The sequence below is a fragment of the Hemitrygon akajei genome, chromosome 8 (genome assembly GCF_048418815.1).
Source record: "Hemitrygon akajei chromosome 8, sHemAka1.3, whole genome shotgun sequence".
In the NCBI taxonomy this organism is placed as follows: Eukaryota; Metazoa; Chordata; class Chondrichthyes; order Myliobatiformes; family Dasyatidae; genus Hemitrygon; species Hemitrygon akajei.
In genome coordinates, this window is record NC_133131.1 from 51,877,993 (window position 1) to 51,902,000 (window position 24,008).

General features: G+C 51.2%; 1 protein-coding gene across 7 annotated transcripts in view; it reads right to left on the reverse strand.

Annotated features, from left to right (window-relative positions):
• camkk1a (calcium/calmodulin-dependent protein kinase kinase 1, alpha a) overlaps positions 1-24,008 on the reverse strand; it is a 208,279-nt gene that overhangs the window by 91,876 nt on the left and 92,395 nt on the right. For all 7 annotated transcript variants that reach the window (XM_073053839.1, XM_073053840.1, XM_073053838.1 and 4 more), the window contains 2 exons: positions 19,200-19,333; positions 16,425-16,461 (listed from right to left, as the gene is read on the reverse strand). In XM_073053839.1, coding sequence (XP_072909940.1) covers positions 16,425-16,461; positions 19,200-19,333 — 171 coding nt within the window. The remainder of the gene's footprint in view (positions 1-16,424; positions 16,462-19,199; positions 19,334-24,008) is intronic.

Consider the following 24,008-nt stretch of genomic DNA (forward strand, 5'->3'; position numbering starts at 1 on the left):
ACCAGTACAACCGTCAGATAGACACTGTGATTAGGGACACCAGTACAACCGTCAGACAGACATTGTGATTAGGGACACCAGTACAACCGTCAGATAGACACTGTGATTAGGGGCAGCAGTACAACCGTCAGAGAGACACTGTGATTAGAGGCACCAGTAGAACCGTCAGACAGACACTGTGATTAGAGGCACCAGTACAACCGTCAGATAGACACTGTGATTAGGGGCAGCAGTACAACCGTCAGATAGACACTGTGATTAGAGGCACCAGTACAACCATCAGACAGACACTGTGATTAGAGGCACCAGTAGAACCGTCAGATAGACACTGTGATTAGGGTCACCAGTACAACCGTCAGACAGACACTGTGATTAGAGACACCAGTACAACCGTCAGACAGACACTGTGATTAGAGACACCAGTACAACCGTCAGATAGACACTGTGATTAGAGACACCAGTACAACCGTCAGATAGACACTGTGATTAGAGACACCAGTACAACCGTCAGACAGACACTGTGATTATAGACACCAGTAGAACTGTCAGACAGTCACTGTGATTAGAGGCACCAGTACAACCATCAGAGAGACACTGTGATTAGAGGCACCAGTACAACCGTCAGATAGACACTGTGATTAGGGGCAGCAGTACAACCGTCAGATAGACACTGTGATTAGAGGCACCAGTACAACCATCAGACAGACACTGTGATTAGAGGCACCAGTAGAACCGTCAGATAGACACTGTGATTAGGGTCACCAGTACAACCGTCAGACAGACACTGTGATTAGAGACACCAGTACAACCGTCAGACAGACACTGTGATTAGAGACACCAGTACAACCGTCAGATAGACACTGTGATTAGAGACACCAGTACAACCGTCAGACAGACACTGTGATTAGAGACACCAGTACAACCGTCAGATAGACACTGTGATTAGAGGCACCAGTAGAACTGTCAGACAGTCACTGTGATTAGAGGCACCAGTAGAACCGTCAGACAGACACTGTGATTAGAGACACCAGTACAACCGTCAGACAGACACTGTGATTAGAGACACCAGTACAACCGTCAGATAGACACTGTGATTAGAGACACCAGTACAACCGTCAGACAGACACTGTGATTATAGACACCAGTAGAACTGTCAGACAGTCACTGTGATTAGAGGCAGAAGTACAACCGTCAGACAGACACTGTGATTAGAGGCACCAGTAGAACCGTCAGACACTGTGATTAGAGGCACCAGTACAACCGTCAGACAGACACTGTGATTAGGGGCAGCAGTACAACCGCCAGATAGACCCTGTGATTAGAGACACCAGTACAACCGTCAGATAGACACTGTGATTAGAGGCAACAGTACAACCGTCAGATAGACACTGTGATTAGAGACATCAGTACAACCGTCAGACAGTCACTGTGATTAGAGGCACCAGTACAACCGTCAGACAGACACTGTGATTAGAGGCACCAGTAGAACTGTCAGACAGACACTGTGATTAGAGGCACCAGTACAACCGTCAGTTAGACACTGTGATTAGAGACACCAGTACAACCGTCAGATAGACACTGTGATTAGAGACACCAGTACAACCGTCAGACAGTCACTGTGATTAGAGGCACCAGTACAACCGTCAGACAGACACTGTGATTAGAGGCACCAGTACAACCGTCAGATAGACACTGTGATTAGAGGCACCAGTACAACCGTCAGTTAGACACTGTGATTAGAGACACCAGTACAACCGTCAGATAGACACTGTGATTAGAGGCACCAGTACAACCGTCAGCCAGACACTGTGATTAGAGGCACCAGTAGAACCGTCAGACAGACACTGTGATTAGAGGCACCAGTACAACCGTCAGATAGACACTGTGATTAGAGGCACCAGTACAACCGTCAGACAGACACTGTGATTAGGGTTACCAGTACAACCGTCAGACAGACACTGTGATTAGGGGCAGCAGTACAACCGCCAGATAGACCCTGTGATTAGAGACACCAGTACAACCGTCAGATAGACACTGTGATTAGAGGCAACAGTACAACCGTCAGATATACACTGTGATTAGAGACATCAGTACAACCGTCAGATAGACACTGTGATTAGAGACACCAGTACAACCGTCAGATAGACACTGTGATTAGAGGCACCAGTTCAACCGTCAGATACATACTGTGATTGGAGACACCAGTACAACCGTCAGACAGACACTGTGATTAGAGGCACCAGTACAACCGTCAGACAGACACTGTGATTAGGGACACCAGTACAACCGTCAGACAGACACTGTGATGAGAGGCACCAGTACAACCGTCAGATAGACACTGTGATTAGGGACACCAGTACAACCGTCAGATAGACACTGTGATTAGGGACACCAGTACAACCGTCAGTTAGACACTGTGATTAGAGGCACCAGTACAACCGTCAGACAGACACTGTTATTAGGGACACCAGTACAACCGTCAGACAGACACTGTGATTAGGGGCAGCAGTACAACCGCCAGATAGACCCTGTGATTAGAGACACCAGTACAACCGTCAGATAGACACTGTGATTAGAGGCAACAGTACAACCGTCAGATAGACACGGTGATTAGAGACATCAGTACAACCGTCAGATAGACACTGTGATTAGAGACACCAGTACAACCGTCAGATAGACACTGTGATTAGAGGCACCAGTTCAACCGTCAGATACATACTGTGATTGGAGACACCAGTACAACCGTCAGACAGACACTGTGATTAGAGGCACCAGTACAACCGTCAGACAGACACTGTGATTAGGGACACCAGTACAACCGTCAGACAGACACTGTGATGAGAGGCACCAGTACAACCATCAGATAGACACTGTGAGTAGGGACACCAGTACAACCGTCAGATAGACACTGTGATTAGGGACACCAGTACAACCGTCAGTTAGACACTGTGATTAGGGACACCAGTACAACCGTCAGACAGACATTGTGATTAGGGACACCAGTACAACCGTCAGATAGACACTGTGATTAGGGGCAGCAGTACAACCGTCAGAGAGACACTGTGATTAGAGGCACCAGTAGAACCGTCAGACAGACACTGTGATTAGAGACACCAGTACAACCGTCAGACAGACACTGTGATTAGAGGCAACAGTACAACCGTCAGACAGACACTGTGATTAGAGACACCAGTACAACCATCAGATAGACACTGTGATTAGAGACACCAGTACAACCGTCAGATAGACACTGTGATTAGGGATGCCAGTACAACCATCAGATAGACACTGTGATTAGAGACGCCAGTACAACCGTCAGATAGACACTGTGATTAGGGCCACCAGTACAACCGTCAGACAGACACTGTGATTAGGGACACCAGTACAACCGTCAGATAGACACTGTGATTAGGGACACCAGTACAACCGTCAGATAGACACAGTGATTAGAGACACCAGTACAACCGTCAGATAGACACTGTGATTAGAGGCACCAGTACAACCGTCAGACAGACACTGTGATTAGAGACACCAGTACAACCGTCAGACAGTCACTGTGATTAGAGGCACCAGTACAACAGTCAGATAGACATGTGATTAGAGACACCAGTACAACCGTCAGATAGACACTGTGATTAGAGGCACCAGTACAACCGTCAGATAGACACTGTGATTAGAGGCACCAGTACAACCGTCAGACAGACACTGTGATTAGGGACACCAGTACAACCGTCAGACAGACACTGTGATTAGGGGCAGCAGTACAACCGCCAGATAGACCCTGTGATTAGAGACACCAGTACAACCGTCAGATAGACACTGTGATTAGAGGCAACAGTACAACCGTCAGATAGACACTGTGATTAGAGACATCAGTACAACCGTCAGATAGACACTGTGATTAGAGACACCAGTACAACCGTCAGATAGACACTGTGATTAGAGGCACCAGTTCAACCGTCAGATACATACTGTGATTGGAGACACCAGTACAACCGTCAGATAGACACTGTGATTAGGGACACCAGTACAACCGTCAGACAGACATTGTGATTAGGGACACCAGTACAACCGTCAGATAGACACTGTGATTAGGGGCAGCAGTACAACCGTCAGAGAGACACTGTGATTAGAGGCACCAGTAGAACCGTCAGACAGACACTGTGATTAGAGACACCAGTACAACCATCAGATAGACACTGTGATTAGAGACACCAGTACAACCGTCAGATAGACACTGTGATTAGGGACGCCAGCACAACCATCAGATAGACACTGTGATTAGAGACGCCAGTACAACCGTCAGATAGACACTGTGATTATAGACACCAGTACAACCGTCAGACAGACACTGTGGTTAGAGACACCAGTACAACCGTCAGATAGACACTGTGATTAGGGACACCAGTACAACCGTCAGACAGACACTGTGATTAGGGGCAGCAGTACAACCGTCAGATAGACACTGTGATTTGGGACGCCATGGTAGTACAGTAACGGCCGAGACACTATTTAAAGCTCAGGATGCTGGAGACCAGAGTTCAATTCTAGCATCCTCTGTAAGGAGTTTGTACATCATTCCCGTGAACATGTGGGTTTCCTCCAGGTAATCCGGTTTCCTTCCACCATCCGGTTAGTTGGTGAGTTGGTCATTGTGAATTGCCCTGTGATTTAGCCAGGGTTCACTAGGTGGGTTGCTGTGTGCTGTGGGTCGTTGGGTTGGGAGGGTCTGCTCCACCATGCTCTCTCCAAAATACTGACGATACACACTCCCTTATGCAAGAATGCTCTCCCCCACACCTAAAAGCATTCAGGTCACTGTTCTCAGAGACAGAGTGGAGCTCTGTCACTCCCAGATCTACAAGTGACAGTGCTGCCCACTGCATGATTCCTGATAGCTCCCTCGGTAAAGTGGAACCCTCAGCTCCTTGGTCAATGTGCCTCTTACATTCACCCTGGAAGCAGAGAAGCTCTCGAAGGGCAGCACTCAGACAGCTCTTCTGTCTGTATAGGCTCCTCCCTGGAATCGGTGCTCCCTGCAGTGTGAGCAAGCTCTTCTACCCACTCCCCCACGCCTCCCCACCACAACCTGCATTCAGAGTGAGCACTCCCACCCCTCCCCTCACTCTCCCACCCCTCCCCTCACTCTCCTACCCCTCCCCTCACGCTCCCTCCCCTCCCCTCACACTGCCACCCCTCCCCTCACGCTCACAACCCTCCCCTCACTCTCCTACCCCTCCCCTCACTCTCCTACCCCTCCCCTCACGCTCCCTCCCCTCCCCTCACACTGCCACCCCTCCCCTCACGCTCACAACACTCCCCTCACTCTCCTACCCCTCCCCTCACGCTCCCTCCCCTCCCCTCACACTGCCACCCCTCCCCTCACGCTCACACCCCTCCCCTCACGCTCCCACCCCTCCCCTCACTCTCCCACCCCTCCCCTACCACAACCTGCATTCAGAGTGAGCACTCCCACCCCTCCCCTCACTCTCCCACCCCTCCCCTCACGCTCACACCCCTCCCCTCACGCTCCCACCCCTCCCCTCACTCTCCTACCCCTCCCCTCACGCTCCCACCCCTCCCCTCACTCTCCTACCCCTCCCCTCACTCTCCTACCCCTCCCCTCACGCTCCCACCCCTCCCCTACCACAACCTGCATTCAGAGTGAGCACTCCCACCCCTCCCCTCACTCTCCCACCCCTCCCCTCACACTCCTACCCCTCCCCTCACGCTCCCTCCCCTCCCCTCACACTGCCACCCCTCCCCTCACGCTCACAACCCTCCCCTCACTCTCCTACCCCTCCCCTCACTCTCCTACCCCTCCCCTCACGCTCCCACCCCTCCCCTACCACAACCTGCATTCAGAGTGAGCACTCCCACCCCTCCCCTCACGCTCCCTCCCCTCCCCTCACACTGCCACCCCTCCCCTCACGCTCACACCCCTCCCCTCACTCTCCCACCCCTCCCCTCACGCTCACACCCCTCCCCACCACAACCTGCATTCAAAGTGAGCACTCCCACCCCTTCCCTCACTCTCCCACCCCTCCCCTCACTCTCCTACCCCTCTCCTCACACTCCCACCCCTCCCCTACCACAACCTGCATTCAGAGTGAGCACTCCCACCCCTCCCCTCACTCTCCCACCCCTCCCCTCACGCTCACCCCTCCCCTCACTCTCCCACCTCTCTCCTCACGCTCACACCCCTCTCCTCACGCTCCCACCCCTCCCCTCACGCTCACACCCCTCCCCTCACACTCACACCCCTCTCCTCACGCTCACACCCCTCTCCTCACGCTCACACCCTCCCCTCACTCTCCCACCCCTCCCCTCACGCTCCCACCCCTCTCCTCACGCTCACACCCCCCTCACTTTCCAACCCCTCCCCACCACAACCTGCATTCAGTGTGAGCACTCCCACCCCTCCCCTCACTCTCCCACCCCTCCCCTCACTCTCCTACCCCTCCCCTCACGCTCTCACCCCTCCCCACCACAACCTGCATTCAGAGTGAGCACTCCCACCCCTTCCCTCACGCTCTCACCCCTCCCCTCACGCTCCCACCCCTTCCCTCACGCTCTCACCCCTCCCCTCACTCTCCCACCCCTTCCCTCACTCTCCCACCCCTTCCCTCACGCTCTCACCCCTTCCGTCACGCTCTCACCCCTTCCGTCACGCTCTCACCCCTCCCCTCACACTAACACCCCTCTCCTCACTCTCCCACCCCTCCCCTCACGCTCTCACCCCTCCCCTCACTCTCCCACCCCTCCCCTCACGCTCTCACCCCTCCCCTCACTCTCCCACCCCTCCCCTCACGCTCTCACCCCTCCCCTCACTCTCCCACCCCTTCCCTCACACTCACACCCCTCCCCTCACGCTCTCACCCCTCCCCTCATGCTCTCACCCCCTCTCCTCACGCTCTCACCCCTCCCCTCACGCTCCCACCCCTGCCCTACCACAACCTGCATTCAGAGTGAGCACAACCACCCCTTCCCTCACGCTCTCACCCCTCCCCTCACGCTCCCCACCCCTTCCCTCACGCTCTCACCCCTCCCCTCACGCTCTCACCCCTCCCCTCACGCTCACACCCCTGCCCTCACGCTCACACCCCTCCCCTCACGCTCTCACCCCTCCCCTCACGCTCACACCCCTCCCCTCACGCTCACACCCCTCCCCTCACGCTCTCACCCCTCCCCTCACGCTCACACCCCTGCCCTCACGCTCACACCCCTGCCCTCACGCTCACACCCCTCCCCTCACGCTCTCACCCCTCCCCTCACGCTCTCACCCCTCCCCTCACGCTCCCACCCCTCCCCTCACGCTCACACCCCTCTCCTCACGCTCCCACCCCTCTCCTCACGCTCCCACCCCTCTCCTCACGCTCTCACCCCTCCCCTCACGCTCCCACCCCTCCCCTCACGCTCACACCCCTCTCCTCACGCTCCCACCCCTCTCCTCACGCTCTCACCCCTCCCCTCACGCTCTCACCCCTCTCCTCACGCTCCCACCCCTCTCCTCACGCTCTCACCCCTCTCCTCACGCTCTCACCCCTCCCCTCACGCTCCCACCCCTCTCCTCACGCTCTCACCCCTCCCCTCACGCTCCCACCCCTCCCCTCACGCTCACACCCCTCTCCTCACGCTCCCACCCCTCTCCTCACGCTCTCACCCCTCTCCTCACGCTCCCACCCCTCTCCTCACGCTCCCACCCCTCTCCTCACGCTCTCACCCCTCCCCTCACGCTCCCACCCCTCCCCTCACGCTCACACCCCTCTCCTCACGCTCCCACCCCTCTCCTCACGCTCCCACCCCTCCCCTCACGCTCCCACCCCTCCCCTCACGCTCCCACCCCTCCCCTCACGCTCACACCCCTCTCCTCACGCTCCCACCCCTCCCCTCACGCTCACACCCCTCTCCTCACGCTCTCACCCCTCCCCTCACGCTCCCACCCCTCCCCTCACGCTCACACCCCTGCCCTCACGCTCACACCCCTGCCCTCACGCTCACACCCCTCTCCTCACGCTCCCACCCCTCCCCTCACGCTCCCACCCCTGCCCTACCACAACCTGCATTCAGAGTGAGCACAACCACCCCTTCCCTCACGCTCCCACCCCTCCCCTCACGCTCACACCCCTCTCCTCACACTAACACCCCTCTCCTCACGCTCCCACCCCTCCCCTCACGCTCACACCCCTCTCCTCACACTAACACCCCTCCCCTCACACTCACACCCCTCCCCTCACGCTCACACCCCTGCCCTCACGCTCACACCCCTCTCCTCACGCTCCCACCCCTCCCCTCACGCTCACACCCCTCTCCTCACGCTCCCACCCCTGCCCTCACGCTCACACCCCTCTCCTCACGCTCCCACCCCTCCCCTCACGCTCACACCCCTCTCCTCACGCTCCCACCCCTCCCCTCACGCTCTCACCCCTCTCCTCACACTCACACCCCTCCCCTCACACTCACACCCCTCTCCTCACGCTCTCACCCCTGCCCTCACGCTCTCACCCCTCCCCTCACACTCACACCCCTCTCCTCACGCTCTCACCCCTGCCCTCACGCTCTCACCCCTCTCCTCACGCTCTCACCCCTCCCCTCACGCTCTCACCCCTCCCCTCACGCTCTCACCCCTCCCCTCACACTAACACCCCTCTCCTCACGCTCCCACCCCTCCCCTCACGCTCTCACCCCTCCCCTCACACTCACACCCCTCTCCTCACGCTCTCACCCCTGCCCTCACGCTCACACCCCTCTCCTCACGCTCTCACCCCTCCCCTCACACTCACACCCCTCTCCTCACGCTCTCACCCCTCCCCTCACGCTCTCACCCCTCCCCTCACACTCACACCCCTCTCCTCACGCTCTCACCCCTGCCCTCACGCTCTCACCCCTGCCCTCACACTAACACCCCTCTCCTCACGCTCCCACCCCTCCCCTCACGCTCTCACCCCTCCCCTCACACTCACACCCCTCCCCACCACAACCTGCATTCAGTGTGAGCACTCCCACCCCTCCCCTCACTCTCCCACCCCTCCCCTCACTCTCCCACCCCTCCCCTCACGCTCTCACCCCTCCCCTCACGCTCTCACCCCTCCCCTCACGCTCTCACCCCTGCCCTCACGCTCCCACCCCTCCCCTCACTCTCCCACCCCTCCCCTCACTCTCCCACCCCTCCCCTCACGCTCACACCCCTCTCCTCACGCTCCCACCCCTCCCCTCACGCTCTCACCCCTCCCCTCACACTCACACCCCTCCCCACCACAACCTGCATTCAGTGTGAGCACTCCCACCCCTCCCCTCACTCCCCCACCCCTCCCCTCACTCCCCCACCCCTCCCCTCACGCTCCCACCCCTCCCCTCATGCTCTCACCCCTCCCCTACCACAACCTGCATTCAGTGTGAGCACTCCCACCCCTCCCCTCACTCTCCCCACCCGTCCCCTCACGCTCACCCCTCCCCTCACTCTCCCACCCCTCCCCTCACTCTCCCACCCCTCCCCTCACGCTCTCACCCCTCCCCTCATGCTCTCACCCCTCCCCTACCACAACCTGCATTCAGTGTGAGCACTCCCACCCCTCCCCTCACTCTCCCACCCCTCCCCTCACTCTCCCACCCCTCCCCTCACGCTCTCACCCCTCCCCTCACGCTCTCACCCCTCCCCACCACAACCTGCATTCAGAGTGAGCACTCCCACCCCTTCCCTCACGCTCCCTCCCCTCCCCTCACGCTCACACCCCTGCCCTCACGCTCCCACCCCTCCCCTCACGCTCTCACCCCTCTCCTCACGCTCCCACCCCTCCCCTCACTCTCCCACCCCTCCCCTCACGCTCACACCCCTGCCCTCACGCTCACACCCCTCCCCTCACGCTCCCACCCCTCCCCTCACGCTCACATCCCTCCCCTCACACTCACATCCCTGCTCTACCACAACCTGCACTCAGTCCTTGAAAACCACCTCGGTACTGCAGTGGGACCTGACCCTGCAGGGTCAGACTTCCTGTGGTCAGAGCTAGGAATGGCATATCGCGCACGGGAAATTAGACCCTAACCCGCAGTGCCCATGCAGCAGAATTGCCTCACACTGTTACTGCTCTTTTAGAACAAGTGCTATCAAATCATGCAGTTTTTTTTATACCTTTTAAACATCAGGGAGATTACTATCAATGAAGATTAGTGTAACTTTCGAGGCCAGGAAGCTCTGGACCTGGGGTTCCCAACCCTTTTGATGCCATGGGCCCATACCATTAACCGAGAGGTCTGTAGATCCCAGGTTGGGAACCCCTGCCCCAGACCACAACAGAAAGTAGTAGAATTAGGCCATTTGAGTCTGCTCGAGGCTGATTTATATTTCCTCTCAGTCCCATGGTCCTGCCTTCTCCCCATAACCTTTGACACCCTTACTTATCACAAACTTTGGCCTCCACAGCCACCGAGGTTTACTACTCTCTGGCTAAAGAAATTCCTCCTCATCTCTGTTCTAAATGAGCATCCCTCTATTCTGAGGCTGTGCCCTCTGGTCCCAGACTCCCCCACCACAGAAAGCACTTTCCCCATGTCCACTCTATCAGGGCCTTTCAACATTCGATAGGTTTCAACCTCTCCCCCTCCCCCAATTCAGTACAGGCCCAGAACCATCAAATGCTCCTTATGTGGTAAACCTTTCAATTCTAGAATCCTTTTCATGAACCTCGTCTGAACCCTCTCCAACGTCAGCCTAAAATGGCTCACAATACTCCAAGTGAGGCCTTACCAATCCCTTGTAGAGCTCCAACATTACATCCTTGCTTTTATATTCGACTCCTCTCAATATGAATGCTAACATTGCATTTGCTTTCAACACACACAAAATGCTGGTGGAACACATCAGGCCAGGCAGCATCTATAGGGAGAAGCACTGTCGACGTTTCGGGCCGAGACCCTTCGTCAGGACTAACCGAAAGGAAAGATAGTAAGAGATTTGAAAGTAGTGGGGGGAGGGGGAAATGCAAAATGATAGAAGAAGACCGGAGGGGGTGGGATGAAGCTAAGAGCTGGAAAGGTGATTGGCGAAAGTGATACAGAGCTGGAGAAGGGAAAGGATCATGGGACGGGAGGCCTCGGGAGAAAGGGGGGGGGAGCATCAGAGGAAGATGGAGAACAGGCAAACAACTAAATATGTCAGGGATGGGGTAAGAAGGGGAGGAGGGGCATTAACAGAAGTTAGAGAAGTCAATGTTCATGCCATCAAGTTGGAGGCTACCTAGCCGGTATACAAGGTGTTGTTCCTCCAACCTGAGTTTGGATTCATTTTGACAATAGAGGAGGCCATGGATAGACATATCAGAATGGGAATAGGACGTGGAATTAAAATGTGTGGCCACTGGGAGATCCTGCTTTCTCTGGCTGACCGAGCGTAGGTGTTCAGCGAAACGGTCTCCCAGTCTGCGTCGGGTCTCACCAATATATAAAAGGCCACACCGGGAGCACCGGACACAGTATACCACACCAGACAACTTACAGGTGAAGTGTGGTCTCACCTGGAAGGACTGTCTGGGGCCCTGAATGGTGGTGAGGGAGGAAGCGTAAGGGTAGGTGTAGCACTTGTTCTGTTTACAAGGATAAGTGCCAGGAGGGAGATCGGTGGGAAGGGATGGGGGGGACGAGTGGACAAGGGAGTCGCATAGGGAGCGATCCCTGTGGAAAGCAGAAGGGGGGGGAGGGAAAAATGTGTTTGGTAGTGGGATCCCGTTAGAGGTGGCGGAAGTTACGGAGAATTTATACGTTGGACCTGGAGGCTGGTGGGGTGGTAGGTAAGGACAAGGGGAACCCTATCCCGAGTGGGGTGGTGTGCGGATGGGGTGAGGGCAGATTTGTGTGTGAAATGGGAGAGATGTGTTTGAGAGCAGAGTTGATGGTGGAGGAAGGGAAGCCCCTTTGTTTAAAAAAGGAAGACATCTTCTCCGTCCTGGAATGAAAAGCCTCATCCTGAGAGCAGATGCGACAGAGACAGAGGAATTGTGAGAAGGGGATAGCATTTTTGCAAGAGACAGGGTGGGAAGAGGAATAGTCCAGGTTGCTGTGAGAGTCTGTAGGCTTATAGTAGATATCAGTAGATAGGCCGTCTCCAGAGATGGAGATAGAAAGATCAAGAAAGGGGAGGGAGGTGTCAGAAATGGACCAGGTAAATTTGAGGGCAGGGTGAAAGTTGGAGGCAAAGTTAATGAAGTCGACGAGCTCAGCATGCGTGCAGGAGGCAGTGCCAATGCAGTCATCGATGTAGCGAAGGAAAAGAGGGGGACGGATACCCGTATAGACTTGGAACATGGACTGTTCCAAAAAGGCAGGCATAACTGGGACCCATATGGCTGCCCATGGCTACAGCCTTGGTTTGGAGGAAGTGGGAGGAGCCAAAGGAGAAATTATTGAGAGTAAGAACTAATTCCGCTAGACGTAGGAGAGTGGTGGTAGAGGGGAATTGGTTAGGTCTGGAATCCAAAAAGAAGCGAAGAGCTTTGAGACCATCCTGGTGGGGGACGGAGGTATATAGGGACTGGACGTCCATGGTGAAAATAAGGCAGTGGGAGCCAGGGAACTTAAAATCATTGAAAAAATTCAAAGCGTGAGAAGTGTCACGAACATAGGTGGGAAGAGATTGAACAAGGGGGGATAAGACAGTGTCAAGGTATGCAAAAATGAGTTCAGTGGGGCAGGAGCAAGCTGAGACAATAGGTCTACCTGGACAGGCAGGTTTGTGGATCTTGGGTAGGAGGTAGAAACGGGAAGTGCGGGGTGTGGGAACTATGAGGTTGGTGGCAATGGATGGGAGATCCCCAGAGCTGATAAGGTTGGTGATGGTATAGGAGACAGTGGCCTGGTGCTCCTTAGTGGGGTCATGATCAAGGGGTAAATAAGAGGAGGTATCAGAGAGTTGTTGCTGTGCCTTGGCCAGGTAGAGGTCAGTACGCCAGACAACAACAGCTCCCCCCTTATCAGCGGGTTTTATAGTGAGGTTGGGATTGGTGCAGAGGGAGCGGAGAGCAGAGTGTTCGGAAGGAGTGAGGTTGGAATTGGAACAGGGTGTGGTGAAGTTGAGACGGTTGATGTCCCGTCGGCAATTAGCAATAAAGAGATCCAGAGCAGGCAAAAGACTAGAGCGGGGTGTCCATGAAGAGGAGGAGGGTTGAAGACGGGAGAAGGGGTCATCGGTGGGGGTAGGAGAGTCCTTGCCCCTCCTCCCCTTCTTACCCCATCCCTGACATATTTAGTTGTTTGTTTTTTTTCTCTCTCTCTGCCCATCACTCTGCCTGTTCTCCATCTCCCTCTGGTGCTCTCCCCCCCCCACTTCTCCCGAGGCCTCCCATCCCATGATCCTTTCCCTTCTCCAGCTCTGAATCACTTTTGCCAATCACCTTTCCAGCTCTTAGCTTCATCCCACCCCCTCCGGTCTTCTCCTATCATTTCGCATTTCCCCCTCCCCCCACTACTTTCAAATCTCTTACTATCTTTCCTCTCAGTTAGTCCTGACGATGGGTCTCGGCCTGAAACGTCGACAGCGTTTTTCCCTATAGATGCTGCCTGGCCTGCTGTGTTCCATTACCTGCCCCTCTATCTCCCTTTGTATTGTCTGCAAATTTTGCAATAAAGCCATCAATTTCATAATCCAATGCACTGACATATAAAAAGAATCGGTCCCAACACAGTCCCCCGTGAAACATCACGAGTCATCGGCAGCCAACATGAAAAGGCTTTGCCTCCTGCCAATCAGCCAGTGCTTTATCCATGCTAGGATCTTTCCTGTAATACCATGGGCTGTACACTTGTGAAGCAGCCTCGTGGGTGGCACCTTGTCAAAGGCCTTCTGAAAATCCAAATACACATCAATCACCAATTCTCCTTTGCCAATCCTACTTGTTATTTCTATAAAGAATTCCTACAACTTTGCCCATAATGATTTTCCCTGAAGGAAACCTTGCTGACTTCAGTCTACTTTATCACCACCTCCAAGTACCCTGAAACCATATCCTTAACAATTGACTCCAACATCTTCCTAACCACTGAAGTCAGACCAAATGGCCTATAATTTCCTTTCTTCTGTCTCTCTCCCTTCTTGAAGAGCGGAATAACATTTACAATTTTCCAGTCCTCAGGAACTATGCCAGAATCTATTGAAAGATCATTACTAATGCCTCCACAGACTCTTCAGCTGCCTCTTTCAGAACCCTGGGATATAGACCATATGTTCCAGGTGACTTATTTACCTTCAGAAATTCAGTTTCCCATGTACCTCCTCTCTAGTAATGTCAACTTCACTCACTTCTGTAACACTCTTAAACTTCCAGCATACTACTAACGTCTTCCACAGTGAAGAATGAAAAAAATACTTACTCAGTTCACCCGCTATTTCCTTATACCCCATTACTACCTCTCCAGCAGTCCAACAACTACTCTGTCTTCTCTTCTACTCTTCATACATCTGAAGAAACGTTTGGTATCCACTTTGAAATTATTGGCCAGCTTACGTTCAGATTCCATCTTTTCCCTCCTTATGATTTTTTAGTTGCCTTCTGTTTGTTTTTAAAAGCTTTCCAATTCTCTAACTTCCCACTAATTTTTGCTCTATTATATGCCCTCTCTTTTGCTTCTATGCTGGCTTTGACTTCTCTTGTCAGCCACAGTTGCATCATCTTGCTTTTAGAATACTACTTCTTTGGAAAGTATCTATCCTACATCTTCTGAATTTCCCCCAGAAACTCCGTCATCCCTGCTACAGTCCCCCTTCCAATCTTCGGCCAGCTTCTCTCTCAAGTCTCTGTAATTCCCTGTACTCCACTGTAATACTGATATATCTGACTTTAGCTTCTCCTTCTCAACCTGCAGGGTGAATTCTACCATATTATGATCACTCTCCCTTAAGGGTTCCTTTACCTTAAGCTCTCTAATCAATTCCGGTTCATTGCACAGCACCCAGTAGAACAGCTGATCCCACATCAGCTCAACCACAAGCTACTCGGAAAAGCCATCTTGTACAAACTCCCCCTCTTGGGATCCAGCACCAACCTGATTCTCCCAATCTACCTCCATATTAAAGTCCCCCATGACCATCAAAACATTGCCCTTTTGACAGGCATCTTCTATCTCCCACTATAATTTGTAGCCCACATCTTCGTTACTGTTTTAGGATTTACTCAGTTAATATGCTGGAACCATCTTAAGCTGTAAGCAACAGCAGGCATTTGAAGCAAGACCGTGATAATCCCCAAATTCCCAAGTGGTTAAACATTAGAATTCATCTTGACGTAAAAGGTTCAGCTCAAAAAGGCCTTCCTAATCTTCTGGACAACAATTTACAATTCACATGGGAGCAGTGGACCGATAAACCCTTGCCATCTGAAACCAAACGCCCATGTTGGGAGCTGGCAGCCTAGGCCCACACAAGCAGCTAACAGTTAGGAAATAGAAAACAGATGGCCAGCCGACAGCCTCAGCAGGGAGTTAGGAGAAGGTTGTGTGATGAACCATGGCAAAGTAAAACAAGAGCTTCAGCTAGATGAGGAACTGGCTGAGTCAGTACATTACCCTCAGGATGAACATACAGAGTAACTATCAGCTATGCAGGACATCTAAGTGGAGCTGCTTAACTGATTTGAAAGCAGATAGTTTTAGTGATTTGTGAAGTGATTGTTTTGCAGGTAACTGTAACACACAACCCAAGTGAAGTTATGTAGCTCATTGTCAAACTTTATGGGAGAGCTGGATTGGAAAAGACTCTGCCTGCAAACGCCCAAGGCATCACTGATAAAACCAGATCTTCCACCATCATGTTTTGTTGAATCTTGAATATATTTAGCTCCCATGATATTCCTCCCACAAAGTGATACAGGCCTTTTCTGTGCCTCTGTGAGGACAGGGAGGACTACAGAGTGACATGTGGCACAGTAGGCTCCCTTCACTTTGTACTAATGATAAGGCCTGGTTTCCTGTAGACTGGGCAGGAACCTGTGGTCCACACTCTGGAAAGCAGGCCAGGGTGAACAGATGGAGACTGGCTCACCACCGGGTGATGTCATTGGCAGATCTTCCACGACTGCACTGACACAGGTGTCAGCACTTCAGTGCCGAGATGGGGGAATTCAGCCACTTTCCCTGCTGCTCTCCATCTCTCCGTCCTTTACAGGTGGGGGAATGAGCTCCCTACCTGTGGGGACGGGCTGGTGTCTATCACCTCCCTTCCCACCCATGACAGTCTAAACGCAAAGACGGAGAGGTAACATGGGCAGAGAAGGTGAGGAGCGATCAGCTGACTGAGCAGCTGAGTTAAACAGAATTGTCCTACAGAAAGCAAACTCCATCCATGTCCAACAGATTTTAAAACAGTAATTGTTACAGCACAACAGACTGAATTACTATCAGCAGTACTGCCCTCCGTTCTGACACAGCCCGTCACCTACCCATGTGAAGATTATCTTCAGTGGGATCATCGAGAACCTGAAATACAGGAGGGGGGAATTCACAAAATTAGACAGTGAAGTCCTGTACCAACATAGCACCTTTTACAACCTCAGGATGTCCTGAGGGAATGTTGAACTGTTGTACAGCAGGCATTGTAGCAAAGCAATAGCCCATAAACACTATTCCTCCCTTTCATCTGGCTCTGTCCGTCTCTACACATCACCCACACTCCCCCTCTCCTACCTGATCCAATCTGCCCATCATTTTTCATCCCAACTTGGTCCACCAATCACCTGACAATCTCTGTCTCACTCCTCCACTCCACTTTATACCATCCACTCTCAGTTCTGAAGACCCAAACCACCAAAAGTTCCTCTTTCTCACCTCCCACCACACAAATACTACTCAACCTGCTGAATTCCCGTAAACAACACCCGGTGGTAAAGGAGGAACTAACACCAGCCGGGTAACAAGGGTAATTGTCCTGACCGTCCCATCCAGAGCACACACGGCTGCAGACTGGGTCTTAAACTCATTACAGTCAGGAGGCTCAGCAGCTGAAGCCAGCGCAGAAGACAAAACATAGGCTGAACCCACTCCTGTGCAGACTTCAGCCTCACTTCTCCCGGAACGGAATGATCACCCTGTTGGTCACCTCCTCGAAAATGAAGGGTGTATCAACTATCTCTACATTTCTACCATCAATAACCTGGCTGTGAAACCTGTCAAACCAGAAAGGCTGGGCCAAATATATATTGGGTGTTCTTGTATGGTGTATTTCTATGAAACAGACTATTTTGGGTGTTCCTGCACAGTGTATTTCTATGGAACAGACTGTATTTTGGGTGTTCTTGTACGGTGTATTTCTATGGAACAGACTGTATTTTGGGTGTTCATGTATGGTGTATTTCTACGGAATTGACTGTATCTTGGGTGTTCTTGTATAGTATTTCTACAAAACAGACTGTATTTTGGGTGTTCTTGTACAGTATATTTCTATGAAACAGGCTGTATTTAGGGTGTTCTTGTACACTATATTTCTACAGAAGAGTCTATTTTGGGTGTTCCTGTACAGTGTACTTCTATGGAACAGACCGTATTTTGGGTGTTCTTTTATTGCATTTCTATGGAACAGACTGTATTTTGGGTGTTCCTGTACAGTGTATTTCTATGGAACAGACTGTATTTTGGGTGTTCTTGTACACTATATTTCTCCAGAACAGTCTATTTTGGGTGTTCCTGTACAGTATATTTCTATGAAACAAACTGTATTTTGGGTGTTCCTGTACAGTGTATTTCTATGAAACAGACTGTATTTTGGGTGTTCTTGTCCAGTGTATTTCTATGAAACAGACTGTATTTTGGGTGTTCTTGTACAGCGTATTTCTATGAAACAGACCATATTTTGGGTGTTCTTGTACAGTGTATTTCTATGGAACTGACTATATTTTGGGTGTTCTTGTACAGTGTATTTCTATGGAACTGACTATATTTTGGGTGTTCTTGTATGGTTTATTTCTATGAAATAGACTGTATTTTGGGTGTTCTTGTCCAGTGTATTTCTATGAAACAGACTGTATTTTGGGTGTTCTTGTACAGTGTATTTCTATGGAACAGACTGTATTTTGGGTGTTCTTGTACAGTGTATTTCTATGGAACTGACTATATTTTGGGTGTTCTTGTACAGTGTATTTCTATGGAACTGACTGTATTTTGGGTGTTCTTGTACGGTGTATTTCTATGAAACAGACTGTATTTTCGGTGTTCTTGTATGGTGTATTTCTATGGAACAGACTGTATTTTGGGTGTTTTTGTACAGTGTATTTCTACGAAACAGGCTGTATTTTGGGTGTTCTTGTATGGTGTATTTTTGTATGATCTATGGATGGGAAGGGATATGACATCTGCTGTAGCAAAAAATAGCTTGGTAAACTGAGGACACATACCTGAAGAGTCAAGGACATATTGATGAAAATTCATAAATCAAACATTAGTAGGCAGAGGGGTTATTGTAACCAGTTGCCAGGGTGCAACGCGAATCCTGTACTCGGTAGACGTCACAGCCACACAATACAGACCCTTTGGCCCACTGGGACTCGGACAGCCCACAGAGCCTTCTCTTTAGCAATCCCACGGGTGTCCAGTGTTTCAGGTGATAATAAACTGTCTCAAATTCCATCCAATCAAACTAAAATTTGTGACACAGGAGATTCTGCAGACGCTGGAAATCTTGAGCTACACACAAAATGTTGGACAAGCTCAGCAGGTCAGGCAGTGTCCAGGGAGGGCAATGAACACTTGACATTTCAGGCCAAGACCCTTTCTCAGGACTTTTAAATTTTAAACCCTCTCTCTCATTAAACTAAAAACATGCCTAAAAACTGAGCAACTGTTGTGGAGTATCAGGGATCAGGCTGAGGGGAGGGCCTCAGTGCAGGCTGAGACAGCAGCAGCTCCAGGGGAGTCCGTGTACCCGGCGGGGAGCGTAAACAACGTGATGGGAAGGCTGAAGAGAAAGCAGTTGCGGTCACTAGGCTGCTCAGGGGAGATGAGGCCAACGGCCTTGGGCAGAGTTCACCCAAAGGTCGGGCAGGGAGGAAGAGTGTTATAACATCACCTGACCACTGACCCCCAGTTTTCCAGAAAAACATAAACTGATCAGTATATTTAGCATTCCATGGTGATTACCATCCCAATGTATCTTGTTCAGCCATGGCCTGAATTTAGCAATGAAATAAAAATATCACCAACGGCCCAACGATGAATCAACTCACGTCCACCAGCTTTACAATGTTGGGATGGTCAAGTTTCTTCAGGATGGCTATCTCCTGGTAGACCCTCTCTAAGGCCGCTGGAGTCTTGGGCTGCTCTGCAGATGGAGGCTTCGATCCCCTGGGCGGAGGGCGTCCTAGAAGCCAGAGCAAGGGATGAGGTGTCATTTCAATGAAGGCAACGACCTTTAGTGAGTCCTTCTACAAGGCAGCCCAGGCCCAGTACAGTGCCTGGTGCTTATAAAGCTTTTGAACGAGTCTAGAGAGCTCACTACATTGTTGCTTTAGCACAGGCCAAAGCACTTCATTAATCTCCTGATAGGCTGAGGTACACGCTATGCTTTCTCTGCTTAATTCTTCAAATGCACAGTGGCAGGCAGTGAGGACTGCTGACAGCACCATTGGGGTCTCTCTCCGCCTGCGGTCGAGACATACCTGTAATCCGAAGCAGGGTACGCACAGCAATTTTAAAACAATCCTCCCATTCTTCCCACAACCTCAGACAGGTGGTACTGAAACACAAGAACCAGAACCGTCGGGCTGGGCAACAGCATTTCCCCCCAGAGTGCTGGACTCCTCAACACCCTGCTGCCCCTCAGCACACATGAACAGTAAACCCAAACACTCTGCCACTTCACTCTCTTCCCCTCCCCTGCCCAACTCATCTCATCCTGCACCGGTCACTGGTTGTTGTTCCACTTATTTATAGGACTGCTTGTTTTATTATTATAACAATGCCAGTAACATGATACTGTCTTCCATAAACATGCATCTCGCACTTCGTGTCAAACTTCCGGCCAGGCCACGCAGGGTCCTTGTGCTACTACTATTTTGTGACTGTGTGCAGAATCATAATACGTGTTGTGTGTGACTGCGTTTGCATCTTGGCTCCAGAGGACTGATGTTTCGTTTAGCTCAATACATGTGAGTGGCTGAATGCATTAGCTAACTTTATGTTTCTTGATGCATGAAAACCTTCAGCACATTATTTCACTATTAATGGAACCCATGAGAAAGGGAACGTGTCCTGTTGACCCCAACGCCAGGGCTGGGAGAGCCAATAGTGTTCAGCAGCCACCTTCTATCACTCTGCCGGACCCAGTTTCCAAACAATATTTCAACTCAGTGTCATCTTTTCCACATGACTACAGGCTCGGCTCTCTGTGCTTTGGGCCAACCTCCCTTCAGAGGGGGGAGGGAAGGGGGGAGGGCAAGGAGGGAAGTGGGGGGAGGGCGAGGAGGGGTAGCAAGAGCGGGGCGAGTTTTGAGGAGGGGACGTACATCGAGAAAAAGGGGGTAGGTGCAGGGGGGACGGGGTGAAGAGAATAGGTGGGGGGGAGCTAATATTTGGAGATGATGCTATGAACGTTTAGCTTTCAAAGCTTGTTACATGATTGCTTCTGTCACAGGTGTGAATGTTGATTAATTGATCAATGTCAACAGGATCTGGTTGAAACTCCTAGCTGGCTGATTTGTTTATTAACGTGATAATGTCAAAGCCTGCAACATGATCCTCAACATTCAGCTGTGTGAAGATTAAACTTTGAACAATGTGCATTGAACTGTGCAATGTCAGCCTGTTCAACAAGCAGAGCGGAGGAAAACAAGTTGTGACACAAGCACAGTGTCACATGGTCCGGGAGGGAAGGAAGCGCTTCCAATGTTTTCATATTGATGAACTATAGAAGATTCCAGAGAAACAGAGCGAGCAGCTAGGGGAGGGGTAAGTGAGGGGCAGCAGGAAGAGAGAGGGTGGAAGTAGTGATGAAGGAGACACACCTTTGGTGAGATGGTGTGGTGGGGATATGCAGTGTGCTGAGAGCCGAGCCACACCAAACCCACAGACAACAGAGCAGATGGAAGCTTTGTACTGCTCCCCATTGAAGTGTAATGCTAGTCCAGCAGGTCAGTGAAAAAGGCTTTGATACTTGTAGCTGCCGTCATCTGGGGTGCACGACCCTTTGTGGCCTCCTCCTGAGGTCCTGAATCACAGACAGCAGTCACCTGCTCACCGCTGCCCAGTCGCAACTCCAGAACTCAGCACAGCCGTATCCAAACATGAACCAAAGAGCTCAACTCCAAGAGTGAGGCGAGTGGCAGCTGACGCAGCAGTGAGGCCTGCAGGAGTGTTGAAGTCAATGAGCGTTAGGAGTGAAACATGCCAATGGCTGGATTTGTATGGTCCTATCTTCTTTCTAGCAACGGCACTGGCAGAAAGGTCCCTGTGAGGGGAGGAGCAGTTCTCTTTGGGATCACAAACTAAATCTGGCGTATTTGTGAAAGGGAATGTAGTAGCAAATGTCTAAACTTTGAAAAAGACTAGTGGGGAATAAGGAAATAGGTGAAGTGTTAAACAATCACCTTTTAATCTGCCTTCACTGGATAAGAGAATCAATATGCATATTCCTACCAAGCTTCTACTAAGAGTAGGGAACACTCTTAGTTCCCAACTAAGTAAGCAGTGTCACTAAAGAAACAGAAGTAGAAAGATTAACCTGGCAGTTCCACTGGATTGAATTATCTGCAAACTTTTGAGTTCTAAAACAAAATGCTGCCGACATATCTTCCAGAACTCCCTGGAATCTGGAACAGTGACACTATTTCAGAAAGGAGAGAGGAAAGCTAATTGCGTGCGGGGAGAAGGCAGGAGTTTGGGGTTGAGAAGGAAATGGTGGAGCAGACTGATGGGCCAAATGGCCTAATGCTTCTTCTGTGTCTTCTGGTCTTAACCTGACGTCTGCTCTGTACAAAGAGCCAGGATCCATTTTTAAGGGTGTGAAGACAAGGTGCTTGGAAGTTACAGGATAAAAAAGTTGATTCAGCAAAGACCACATGGTTTTCTAGAAAGACACAAAACTCTGTCTGGATGCAGGGAGTACACCTCCCCTGCATGCAAGACCGAGAACCAAGGATCACAGTTTTAGGTAAGACATTCAGGAATGAATTGAAGAGAAATCCTTTCATTCAGAGGGTGATGAAGCCGAAGCATTCTTTGCTACAAAAGGCTACAGGGGCTCAGTGATCGAATATCTTTGAGAACGAGTAGACTGAGGTTTGGGTACAAAAGACATCAAGGCTAATGAGTGTGGGGATAGAGGCTTAACCACGATCACACGGAATATTGGAATAATCATTCCTACTCCACCTTCTAGCTGAAGGAACTGTCTGTGGATTCATCTCACAAGCAGGAGAAGGGAGTCACCACATTAAATAAGTGTGGTCTACATGGATAAAGGGGTTGCTTGAAGGGCAGAATGCAGACTTGGGCATCAACGTAAAGCAGCAGGTCGGCGCGTGCCTCAAGGATCAGTGCTGTCCTCAGCGATGTAGAACCTACAATAATAATTTAGTTGAATGGATGTGGTAAAAATTCCAATGGGTGTGGCATCAATTCTGACGGGTGTGGCATTCAATAAAATAAAATTAGCTTAAGGAGAGACAGCCAAAACTGAAAGTGGCACTCAAGGCATAATATAGCAAGGTTTTACATTTCTCTTCTTAAAATGAACTAGGAAATTATTGAATGTCAGTGTAGCACTGGGATGAAAGAGTGTAGACACACATAACACAGGTTGTTTACACACAGGTACAACACAGGATGGCAACTGGTATGTTGGCCTTTTCTAAGGGGATTTAATTGTAAGAGCTGAGAGGTCTATGTGCAAATAATCAGTCAATTTATTATCAAGGTGCACACGTCACCATATACAACCCTGTGATTAGTTTTCTTACAGGCATTTACAGTAAATAGAAAGAAACACAAAAGAATCGATGAAAAACTGCCAATGAGAGAGACAGACATACAACCAGTGTGCAAAAGAAATCAAATTGTGCAAATAAAAATGAAAAAAATATAATTATTATAGTAAATAAGCAATAAATATCAAGAACACGAGCTGTAGAGTGAGTCCATAGGTTGTGGAACCAGTTCAGTGTTGGGGTGAGTGAAGGTATCCTCTGCTTCAAGAGCCTGAGAGTTGAGGGGTAACTGTTCCTGAACCTGTGGTTGGGTCCTGAGGCTGCTATACCTCCTTCCTGATGGCAGCAGTGCGAAGAGAGCATGGTCTGGGTGGTGAGGGTCCTTGACGTGGGTTTCCTGCGACAGCGCTCCACGGGGATGAGCTCAGTAGTGGGGGGGGGGGTTTACCTGTGATGCAACGGGCCGTACCCACTACTTTTGGTAGTTTCCTCATTCAAGGGTATTGGTGCTCTGCTGCCAGGCCGTGATGCAGCCAGTCAGCAAACACTCTACTGTGCATCAGTAGATGTTTGTCCAAGCTGCAGAATCTGTGCAGGCAGGCGAAACACCTAATGGCTCTCAGAACCCCGGATCTAACTCAGATCCCTATCTGCAATCTGAATGAGCGGGTTGCGATCTAAACTTACCCGATGTCCTTCCGTGGGACGGGCCAATCCCTCTTCCCGAAAATCTTCTCATGAATCACACCGCTCCTCACGTACAGACCCACAGCCCCACCCAAGGGATGGGGGCTCTGGACCTGGGTGGGGGGTGCAGATCCGTACACCGGGCAGGGGGGGGAGGTTGCGGACCTGTACGTGGAGGGCGGGGGGGCGCAGGCCCGTATGTAGGAGGGAGGGGCTCATGAGAAGATTTTTGGAAAGAGGGAGGGACCTGTTCCGTGGACGGATATCAGGTAGGACTTCACTCACTCAATTAAGTGTAAACCACAACCCCTTCTCATTCAGATCAAATTCAGGGATCTGAATTAGACCCAGGGGTTTCTGACTGCGATGAATTACATAGGGGTTTCATCTGTCTGGACCGTCCAGAACTGAGGGACAGAGTCAAAT